Raw genomic sequence first — 12,487 nt, 5'->3', positions numbered from 1 at the left:
AGCCCAGGAGTTGGAGGTTGCTGTGAGCTGTAATGCCATGGCACTCTACCCAGGGGGACAGCTTGAGGCTCTGTCTCAAAAAAAAAAAAAGAAAATTAAACTCTATTGCTAAGTTTAACCTTAAATCATGGGTTTCCTCAAGTTGAAATGCATAGAAAAATTTTCCAGGGGAAAAATATAACATTAAAGATTCCACCCCTCAGCTCAGTGCCTGTGGCTCAAGTAGCTAAGGCGCCAGCCACATACACCTAAGATGGCAGGTTCGAATCCAGCCTGGGGCCACCAAAAAACAATGACGGCTGCAAACACAAAATAGCGAGGCGTTGTGGTTGGCACCTGTGGTCCCAGCTACTTGGGAGGCTGAGGTAGGAGACTCGCTTCAGCCCAGGAGTTGGAGGTTGCTGTAAGCTGTGATGCCACATCACTCTACCCAGGGGGACAGCTTGAGGCTCTGTCTCAAAAAAAAAAAAAAAAGGATTTCACCAAATAAATAAAAATAAATTTTAAAAAACTGAAACTTCACCTTGTTTAATCTTGCCTTCAAAGTTCCAGTAACCGTTCTCTACCACCTTCCTCCAGGAAATTTCACATCAGACTTCTGTACCTTAAGACTCACTACTACACTGTGGTATCTAGAATAAATTATCACACTACAAAGCTGTCCAAATGGACTGGGGCAGCTGTTCTGAAAGTCAAGTCTGGGAGACCTAAAGAAACGAAACTGGAATAGAACTGTAAGCCTTTAGCACAAATTAAGATAGTTTAACACCAAATGAATTAGTTTATTGTAGAGTCAGGTTCTCTCCATGTTGCCAAGGCTGGCTGCTCTTCAATTCCTGGGCTCAAGCAATTCTCCAGCCTCCACCTCCCAAAGTGCTAGGATTGTAGGTGTGAGTCATCACACCTAGCCTTAAAGGATTTTTCTGGCAAGATCAGTAATACTATCAAAAAAATTTTAATCATTTCTAATAACATTGTCAGTGTTCAGAAGAACTGCATAATTAAGTGAATCAGCACTTTCCAAATGACCAATTCATGATGTTACAAAATCATGCACAGGGAGAAGGTCCACTCGAAATGCACCATCGACCCAACGAACTTTAATGTGATAAACTACAAAAAGTCTTTCAATGAAGTTTCAGATTTAATATTGTAACTAACCTTCCAGAAACGACTAGATGTCAAGTTTTGATATCCACAATTAACTGAAGCCATAACATACTCCTTTCTTTTCCAAGTATCTTTGTGAGAACAGATTTCTTCAAATACTTCGACCATCATACCACATTGTAACAGACTGAATGTGGAAACGGTATTAGAATACAGTACAACATTAAAAGGTTTACAAAAATGAAAACCAGTGCCACTTTTATACTGTTTTTTAAATTTAGAAAATATTCTTCATAAAGTGATTTTATGTTAACATGTAATAATTTTGTTTTCTGAATTTTTTTTTTTTTTTGCAGTTTTTTTGGCCAGGGCTGGGCTTGAACCCACCACCTCTGGTATATGGGGGCTGGCACTCTACTTTTTGAGCCACAGGCACCGCCCCAATAATTTTGTTTTCTAAATGAATTAAACAGCACATATTATTTTTTAGTTTTTTCTTCTAAGAGAGTAATGTCAGTAGCTATGACACACGAACGCAGGTGTCTTACGGATAGTCAATTTTTAAGAGCATAAATGGATCTCAAGACCAAAATATTTTACAACAGACAGGCCAGGGAATTCAGATGAGTAAACACTGAACATGGGGTTTTCTTTGACTAGCTCATACATTATTTGTATTTCAAAGGCCACTAACCCTCTTGAAAAAGAGTTTTTAAAAAGGTAGTACAAAAAATGTTTTTGGAATGGAGAAGGGATTAACTACCACTTGTCCTATATAATTTGGTTAATTCCTCTTTGTAGTTAAATTTTCACAAGTATGCTAACCATATAAATGTTTAAAATAACATTCAAAATTATTTTTAAAAATCATACCAAATAGTAATTTGTCACACTGTTTTTATCAATTCTTTATTTAGGTAACAAGTTGGTTATGTTCACTGCATTGTATGAAACATCACAATATCATATTGGAAAGTGTTATCAGTACAGGGTTGGATCAGAGTGGACAGTTTGAACAATAAACCATTTTGCATTCTTCATTCCCTATCTTTAACAACCCCCCCACACCAGTAAAGGGACGAATAGCTTTTAACATCATCATGTAAAGCACTTTAACTTACAAGGCTAAAATCTAAAGAATAAATAAAATATATTGTGGCAATAATTCCTTTTAGACCAAAAACCAGGTGCACAATAAATCAAACAATCAGGAAAGCTATCTGTATTTGAATGTGTGGCTCTCCAGAAACAGCTTCAGGAAAATGTTACAGAAAATACCATGAATTCCCTTTCACATAGGACCAGATGATGACTCATTTTAACTATACACAAGGGCAATTACATCCTGCGGAAACACAATTTGAACATATAGGAAAATGTTTACACAGCATCCACAACATGTAAACCATGTGCAAATGGATACATTCATTACTTCTCCTGCCCCAGTCACTTCTTTTAGATAAATACTCTTTATGTTCAGCATTAATTGAATTTAATACATGCACAACTCAGAAGAATTCAAGGTTACTGTAAAAATAGAATTAAACTAATAATCTTCAAGTACCTTATGTGACAGCCACTCTGTACCGTGCCCAACGTAATAAAACAAAAAGTTACTGAACCCATGAAAATATCTCTGTAATATTTCCTTAGATCTAAAATAGATAATTTAAAATGTATTTATAGTAATTTCAATGTGATATTCTGAGCTTTTAAAATAACAAACGATTAAAAATAATACCAAATTACATAAAACTTGTATCTTAAAAGCTGAAAAAATTAAAACTATAGAAACCCACATGTAAAACAAAAATCACAATTTACATTATAAAGGCAAATCTCATCATTTAAAAAAATTTGCAGCAGTGAGATGTCAAAGCAAATTATAAATAGCCATAAATTAATCCATTTGGTTTTGAAAGATTTTCTAGTGAGAATTGAAGGCTGTAGTAGAGACATGCATTAAAATTTTTAGGAATTGATCATATTATTGCCAAATACACTTTATCTTGAAGCAAGGCAACATTACAATTTGGACATTATTGGAGAACCCAGTTTGGTAATACAGGTAAAATTGGTGGAATAAAATTAAATAACAATTAATAATAAATACATATCCTATAGTAAATTGCTCAAATGAAATTCCAAGCCACAGAGCTGCAAAAGGCTTTCAACTTGGTGAAAAAGGAACATATCATACAATTCTTTACTCTTACATGCTTATATGTTGTATGTTTTGTTTTAAAAAAAAAATGTATCTTCAGAGTATAGCTAACTATATTCCCATGCACCTCAGACAAATTTGTTGATTTGTGGTGAAATGACTCCATAGGTTTCTAGGGCCAAAAGTTCAATACAGATGTAACCAGTATGTCTGAGGTTGGCAAAAAATACTGTAGTACAGGCAATGCTACGAGTGGCAATTATCAGAAAACACAAATATGAACAAATGATGGAAAATGCTAATGATTTTCTGCTCATATCACAAAACGTTGGGAATCCACAAGAATATTTTCCCTTTGTATTGAAGAAAATTGTGATTTAAAGTTTTTTTCCCCCAATTTTCAGAATCAAAAGCATTTTAGAAGGTTTTTAAGGCTACCATGGGTCTTCTAGATCTCCAGCACCCTACAGGAAGAGAAAAGGAAGAATATTATTATATACCTATACCACTTCCAAACTGGACTGAATTTCAAAAGAAAACAAAATCAGATGAGCAGATTACCTTCCTTTCTTTGTCTGAAAAGGTACTTTTACAGAGAGATGTTGTGTATTGAATATTGTGCGTGTACACATGCATCTATCTAACACAGATAGATAACTAGGTTGGGGTTTTTTTCCTCACCTCCTCACGAAATGCCTTCCTTTCCCAAACCATTTAAAAATATTCTGGCATTGGAAAAATAGATCAAAACATCAGCTATAACATCCAAAGAGTCCAGTGTTTCAACTTATGATAACTTAACCAACTTTAAGTACATGATATAAAACATAAGGAAGAAAGGTTAGTGTTCTGCAATCACAAACAAATTATTTAAAAACGTTTTCCCCCATGTGACCAACAGCCATATAGAATGAAAAAAAAAAATCCCTTTTAACAAAAATAAAATTCACACCTGCCACTATCTTAAAAGTAGTCCATAATTTTTGCATTTGTTAATAACTGATGAAAATTTGTAACAAAATCAACAATATTGCAATCCTTAAAATGCTCATTGTAGCAATTTTCTCACATGTACTTGTGTGCCCATATTACCTAAGGATTAACATTTTGTATCACGAAAGGGGATAAGAAACAGAATAGATTTACTTTGAGTATGCAAGGCACGTATTTTTATATTAAACTTTTTCCTTTTTGTTAATGAAAAAAAGCCAAGCCAAAGGTGTGCTAAATTTTACATATATCAAAATATAACTAGATCCAGCCCAGGCTGGAGTATAGTGGCCACAGCTTGCTAAAGCGATCCTCCCACCCTGGCCTCCCAAAGTGCTGGGATTACAGGCCACCATACCTGGCCACCGTGTAATGGGATTTTTCTAATATACCAAACCTGGTTGCTTTAAAAAATTTAATTTAAAAATAATTACAACATGCATAGATTATTCCACATCACATGCTTTATTTGGACTTAAACACTTATAATTTCATTCTAAACACTCGGTTGACATACATTTTGATGTGTGTAGTTAGGCTATACAGAATATACAAACCAAAGCTGCATGAATAATACATAGGTTTTTCAAAAGTTATGTTTCATAAAGAATACAGAGAAAGGAAAAATAACTACACATCTAATATCTCACAACTTCTAAAAATAAAACTACAAAGATGTAAAATATAAACAAATTAAACAACACAGAAATTATCAACCTTGAAAGAAAAATTACAGGCCAGTATCAGCCATTCTTTAAAGAATTAAAATTATTAAAGAAAACACAAATTTATTACAAAGCTATTAAGTGTACTAATATGTAAAATCATATGAAGCAGTATAATTCTACGTTAACAATTTTTTTCACAATATAAATTAATTTCTAATCATCAATCTCTAATTCTAGCTAGTATGAATTTAACTACTGACTTTAATAACTGGTAGCCTAATTTCTGGTATACAATGTGAAGTGACATATAATTTCATTAAATTCAAAGTACTATAAATAGTCAATTTTAAACTATCTCATAAAGGTGTATGCAAAGGCCTTTTTAAAAAACAAGGCTATCTGAATATAATAAAACTAGTTTTCCAAGATTCAAATAACAAAATGGTTATAGAAGTGCATACATCATACTTCCTAAGAAAAACCATCAAAGACCACAAAAATATTACCAAAAAAGAAAGTCATATTTTTTCACCACTCATCTTTGTCCCTGCATCTTCTTTAGAGCTGTCTAATTCAGCAAGACCACTTTCTGATTCAGTATGGCTTTCCTGCATTGTCACTGGGTTTCCAGCATCACTGTTCGCAGAAGTAGCTGTAGCAGCTGGTTCAGCAGGGCTTTCTTCTCCCTCTACTTTAGCTAGCCTGTAACTAGTCAGCATCTCCTCCAGAAGTTGTCGGTAGTTTCCCCTATGATTAATTCTCATTTGCCTGAGTGCTTCCACCAATTTTCCCTGTGATCCACTTTCCTTTGCTTCATCGGAGGCCTTTTTTTAAGATTCAAGACCCCAGTGTCAGTAGACAAACTAGGATATCACATGTATTTCGTAACATATTACAACAAAACACTAATTTCTCTACCATAAGTAATAGTCAAAGCAGGATAACATTTTATTAAATAAGTATCAATTCTTACCTGTGTCAATTAATGAAAACTTGATTGTAACATCTCGTTATTTTTAGCAAATCACCACTGACTAGTTTGTGTCTTATTTTACATTGTTGTCTGAAGTTTAATCTGAAACTTACTCTGCTTTTAGCATTCGACAGCAACACAAGCATTTCCTAAAACTGACTTACTTTCAAAACCAGTAATGACTGCAAATGATTGCGTGCAAAAGGAAATTAGTGTTCAAAGAGGTAGGAAAAGGACATCAAAGGACAGAAAAGCAGGCCATCAAAACAGTTTCTTTATTTCTGCTACACAGTAAGTAGGAGAGGAGATATGAAATATAAAACTATAGAAACTGAAGATTGGGGAGTTTTAAAATATTGCATGGATAAAACTTTTATTTTTTTAAAATACATTAATAAAAATATCTAGGTAAAAGTAGGCAAATTATTTTAAATGTTACATGTATAGTACTCAAACTACTCAAAATCTGCAGGCTTCTTTAAGTATAATTATTTAATCTTATCAACAAAACAAGTTGATCACAGTTAAGCTGACAGACTAAATTCAAGATAATCTTCCACTATGTGTCTCCTCCTCATATGATGCATTATGTAGTAATCTCCAAAAATGTTTAATATGAATGTAATAAAACTAATTCTCATTTACAGAAAAACAGAGAATGGAAGATCAAGTTAAAGAACACCACGAGAAAACAAGCATAACAGAAGCCAGAATGTCGGACATACTAAAAAAAAGGGGGCTCAGAGTCTTCAAAGCCAGTATCAAGGGGAAAAAAAGAGAGTTGGGGGGGGGCTTTATTAAATATTTGTTTTATATGCTTGACTGATAACTTGCCTAACTACATACCATGATTTAAAATAACAATTGTAACAGTCATTCTGGGGACAAGTGGGGAAACCTAGGCTCAGTATTAGATGGCATCGTAACATTTATTATTCATTTTCTTAGTGATAATGTTAATATGATTATGTAGAAAAATGTCCTCATTGCTGGTGAAAGGTTGGTGAAATGGTTAAAGGTAAAATACTATGATGTCTGCAATTTGTTTTCAAAGAATTTAGCGAAAGAATGAAACAGCACATACGTGCACACACATATAAAGAGAGAGAAAGCAACCATGGCGAAATGTTAATAACTCTTGAAAATAGGTAGAAGCTATACAGCTCTTCAACATACTGTTTCACTTTTACATATGTTTGGAAGTTTTCATCAAATAATGTTGAGAAAATAAAATACAAAAAAAGTTACCAATAAAAATAATCTGACACAAACTCTTAACCACCTTTGGAGACTGTTACTCTATAATGCCACAACAATAAAATAACACTAACAAAAATCACATAATAAATTGCAATGTTTATTAAAAAAAAGAAAAAGAGTGCATGAGTATAAATTTGGGGCCTGGAGGGCAGATAGGGTCTTGCTCTATTGCCCAGGCTGGAGTGGTATTGTTAATAACTCACTGTGACTTTAAACTCCTGGGCTCAAGTGATCCTCCTGGCTCAGCCTCCCCAGTAGCTAGGATAGGACTACCAGTGTGTACCACCAGGCTCGACTAATTTTTCTATTTCACAGAGATGAGGTCTCACTATGTTGCTCAAGCTATTCTCAAACTCTAGGCCTCTAGCAATCCTCCAAAAGTGCTAGGATTATAGGCATGAGCCACCACACCCAGCCATGAATGCTATTTTTAAAGTGTTCCCAGGACAAAAAGCAAGAGATGATAACTGCATAGCCTATGTTTGGGGGAGTATGTTAAGTCTGTATATCTGTTCAGTTTAGGATATATAATGTTTCTGAAAAGAAAGGAAATACAGCAATGTAATGATAACAGATAGTGGAGTTCTAGATACTTTATTTCCTTTGAATCTTCCAATTTTCTACAACAAGCATATTAACTGCCTTTTAAAATTTAATTTGCAAATTTATTATGTGGAGAGAATACAATAAAATGTGCTGTTTTTAAGACTTTTTTCCTATTCTCTTCCCCCTATAAATAAAAAAAATGTTTCCCTAAATAAAGTTTCTCATTTTGATCTATTCAGGAAGAGTTAAGAGACAACAATGTGACAGCTATACTCTAATCATAAACTTTGTCAGTCTTTAATTCGGTTTTCCAAGAGGAAATTTTCTACATTATATAACAAAGACTTTTTTTTGAGACAGAGTCTCACCAAGTTGCCCACAGTAGAGAGCTGTGATGTCACTGCTCACAGCAATCTCAAACTCTTGGGCTTAGGCAATTCTCTTGCCTCAGCCTCCCAAATAGCTGGAACTTCAGGCACCTGCCATAATACACAGCTATTTTTTTTTTTTTTTTTTTTTTGTTGCAGTTGTCATTGTTGTTTAGCAGGCCCAAGCCAGTTTCAAACCCCACCAGCCCTAGTATATGGCCGGTGCCCTAACCACTGAGCTACAAGCACCAAGCCACACAAAGACCTGTTAATGAAGGGCCTATGACACCCTCCTCCTCATAAAAATCCCTAAACAAACAAATAAAACTATCTTTTCAATAAAAATTTTTTTGTATGACATTTAAACAAAATTTGCATCAAACAAGTAATCGATGCAGAAGTGATTATCAACCCTGGTTCCTATCAGGAATCACTTGTGGATTATAACAGATGCCAAAGTTCCATTTCAAATTATACAGATTTGATGGATCTGAGGTTTCTTTTAAAACCCTGACAGGTAATTCTTATATACAACCAGGGATGAGAATCACTGATATACAGACTAAGCAATGTAACTATACTTAGATTTGGACTTATTGATCAAGTTGGACCAAAGGTTATTTATTCTATTTTTATATTTAGGTCAGTTTGGGTGGGTTCAACAGATTAAGCACCACTCACTCTCCAATTGACACATTATTATAGTAATCACTTGTATTTCTGTGAATTGCTATAGTAGTGATAGCTGGGGAAGAGTAGTTGCTTCTTAAAAGACACTTTAAAACCAAACCAGAAAATCAAATACAGAAATTTCACAGTGGCTACCATCATAGAGTCACTGAAAAGAAAGATCTTTAGCTCAGGACAACATTTACAAATCATCTAACCCTGTGGCAAATTACATTTTCCCATTGTGCTTGGCAATATATAGTTGAAATCTGTCAGCTATTACATTGGATTTTTCAAAATAGTATTACATAACTCTCTCATGGGCTTCCATTAATACTAGAAGATAAAGCTATCATCTAGGTTCCTGTACTTTCTTTACCTGAACTCATACAGTTGATATACCACACCTTGACACATCTATACAGCAATTAAATCTACCTTGCAACTGTTCACAAGTCTCTCCAATTAGACTGGTATGTCTGTGAGAGTAAAGATAATTTCATGTTTCTTTCTAGATCCTCCCACTACCCAGAGAAAATTAATGTTTGTGCTAAGAACTTTATATACATGATCTTACTTAATCATCAAAGGTATTCTATGAAATAAGTACTGTGTCATTTTCCTAAGTGAAAAAACTAAAGCTCACTGTCAAGGTGACAATACTGTAAATGACAGCTCAGACTTGTGTACAGGTGTAAATGACATCAATGTCCATCTGCATATTCGATTGAATACATTATGGTAAGTTTCTGCATAGGAAGTGCCCCATATAAATAGACACTTATTAAAGAAATATTGGTGACCATTAAGATAGAATTATACCACAGTGTATTTTCATACTGAATTATTATACTCTGTATAATACATTTAAGGAAATTGCTGAGATGAGAAATTAGGACTTTCCCTCTCAGCTTTTATTTCCAAGGTTCAACTGTCAGCTCAACTAACAGCTTAAAAATCAAATCTCTCAAAACTTGGTTTAAAAAAAACCAAAAAAACCCTCTCACTATGAAAATACTGGCTTACATCAAATAAGACAAAAGAATGCAGATAAATTAAGTGGAAAGTACACGGGAGTGGGGGACTAAGCACATTTAGAAAGTAAAATTTAACCAGCTAAAATTAATTATAGCAATATATTTATTTTTTAAAACACAACTCCTGCCAGCAAAGTTCTTCAAAGAATTAGTTAAAATAGTGGAGAAAAAGTAAAGAATGCTAGTAAAAATTTGTTTCTTCTGGAGTCCTATGCCCTGAGTTTCAGCCATAAAAATTTTTGGAAATAAAAACTTCTCAAATTTGACTTCATGTAATATAATTAACAATGACTGATAAGAATGAAGATAATAAATTCAATGTTATTTGAAAGGTCATGTAAAATTTAATGAATTTGAAATAATTTTAGGCAGAATCATTTAAATGGTCAAAATCACACAGCTAAGAGAAGTGAAGTCCAATCATATTTTAAAAAATAGTGACTAAATTTAGTGAATTTTCAAACAGTATACATCTGTTTCAGGCATGCTTTGACAAATGAATAAAAAACAAACATGAAGCAACTTAGAAAAACCTAATATTCACTAAAAACTCTGATATAAAAATGTAACAGCATTTCATAGAAGAAATGGTTATGGCTTATCTGAAACGAATATCAGCATGTCTTGTAGATGTAAAAGTATACATGTTGTATGTTATAATGTGAATGATTATTGAAATATCAAGAACTCTAGTAACTGCATATCCTGAATGTATGTATGTTTATGAAAAGAAAAATAACAGCAGCTCTGACTATTGCATTGATCTGTTTGGAGTAAAATAGAAAAGAAGATTGCGGGCAGCGCCTGTGGCTCAGAGTAGGGCACCGGCCCCATATACTGAGGGGGCTGGGTTCGAACCCGGCCCCAGCCAAAGAGCAACAAAAAAATAGCCGGGCGTTGTGGTGGGCACCTGTAGTCCCAGCTACTTGGGAGGCTGAGGCAAGAGAATTGCCTAAGCCCAAGAGCTGGAGGCTGCTGTGAGCTGTGATGCAACAGCACTCTACCGAGGGTGATAAATTAAGACTCTGTCTTAAAGAAAAAAAAAGAAAGAAAGAAAGAAAAGAAGACTGCAGGCAAAATTCTGTGAAAACAGAATATGGAGATTCTTTTAGACTTCAAAGAGTCTAATGTGTCCTATTTTTCTCCCTTCTCAAAAATCCAAATGCCTTAAGAAGTCTTTGGATTGGGTTAAGAAAATGTATACTTAAATGAAGCTACACTTGACTGTTTAGTTTCAACAACTTTACAAAATATTCCTCATTAAAAATGGGGTATTGTAAGACTATTAAACATGAGATTCATAAGAAAACTCAAAGTGCTTCTTTTGGATGGTAGACAGAGGTGGGGTACAGACATACTTGATCTCTAAATACCTTAGAGAGGTGGTGTGGAATAGTGTACAGAGAATAGAGTTTAGCGTCAGCCCAATTCAAGTTCTGGCCACATGATTTACCTTTGTGACCTGGGCAAGCTATGACTCTCTGATTCTAAGTCTGCTGTGTAAAAGAAGGGTGTTGAGGAGATTACTTATGATGTATATGTGTGTGTACACACATGCATGAGCAAAAGGTTTGGCACAGTAGGAGGTGGGTAAATACCAAGTTCTCTCTTTACCTTTGAAAAAGATTATCAACTTATAAAAGAACTATGAGCCTTTTTTGAGGGAAGAATGAAAACATTTTTGCATGAAAAAGATAAAGCTCTAAAAATATAGATTTTTATACCAATGAGCAACCTCAACTGAATTTGTAAATACGTGAATTAAAAACAGTCTTAAGCAAACTACTATAAATAAATACAAATATTTCCTATTCAATTAGTTTCACCAAGCTCTCAACATATATGTGGTACCAGGGTTATTGTAGATGTTCAGACTACAGGCATAAATGAATCAGATGAAGTTCCAGATCTCAGAGAATTGATATTCTAGTTCTCAAACACAAACTAGTATTTTAGAAAAAGGGAAGGAATCTAATTACAGAGCTTTGCCTAACCCATATAACAACTTATAACAAAACATAGTAAAAAACAAAACAAAACAAAACATAGTAAACCTCTTTTAGGTTTTTATGCATTCAAACCTTTTTCTAATTAATTGAAGAAGTATGTATGCAGCACATCTGTGTCTAACTTGTTGCTACAGTGGGTCAAATTAAGAGCTAAGAATTTAATTCTTTATATATTTTTTGATCTTTCTCATTCTTTAGTATTTCTAGCACACTTCTGCTACTTGTGATTATGGTTCAACATTTTTCTAAGGTAGTGATGATTCTGACAGGGTATGGTAATGTTTCCCAAAATGGAATTTTGGGCTATAAAGTCAGTTTTTATAGTAAATAGGACAGTTTTCTAATCTACATTATTTATCTACTAAGAATGAGTTTACACTTACCATTTCATCTCTGCAATTATTTCACAAATACTTGAATTCACCATCTCTTTAAATAAATATTGCAAATGTTTATAACTAATTAAAATGCCAGATGTTCCTCTGAGTCTATCATTCTTATGCTCCAAACATATGGTGGTTCCTTACTCTAATAGTTCAAAAACCCAGTCTCTTAGCAAATACCTCTGCAAACTAAATTGATATTTTCCCCAACAACAGTTCTCTACTCTAACCAAAAAGCTGTTCTTTCTTTCAAAAATACTTATACTTTGTTCTTGCCTCTCTCATCTACTTGAAATGTTACTCTCATCTT

General features: G+C 33.8%; 1 protein-coding gene across 5 annotated transcripts in view; it reads right to left on the bottom strand.

Annotated features, from left to right (window-relative positions):
* The window catches only part of PPM1B (protein phosphatase, Mg2+/Mn2+ dependent 1B), a 98,871-nt gene that overhangs the window by 22,299 nt on the left and 64,085 nt on the right, over positions 1–12,487 (bottom strand). The window contains exon 6 of one of the 5 annotated variants that reach the window (XM_003787878.3): positions 1,991–3,738. The exons of 3 other annotated variants lie outside the window; for them this stretch is intronic. In XM_003787878.3, the coding sequence (XP_003787926.1) occupies positions 3,709–3,738 (30 nt within the window). In that variant the 3' untranslated portion in view covers positions 1,991–3,708. Of the gene's footprint in view, positions 1–1,990; positions 3,739–4,706; positions 5,757–12,487 lie in introns of those variants that run through there. One more of the 5 variants, XM_012804039.1, reaches the window with a different exon arrangement.

The sequence above is a fragment of the Otolemur garnettii genome, unplaced genomic scaffold (assembly GCF_000181295.1).
Source record: "Otolemur garnettii isolate 467f Iridium unplaced genomic scaffold, OtoGar3 scaffold00024, whole genome shotgun sequence".
NCBI lineage: Eukaryota > Metazoa > Chordata > Mammalia > Primates > Galagidae > Otolemur > Otolemur garnettii.
The sequence above is the reverse complement of the archived record's forward strand: the minus strand, read 5'-3'. Positions and strand labels throughout refer to the sequence as shown.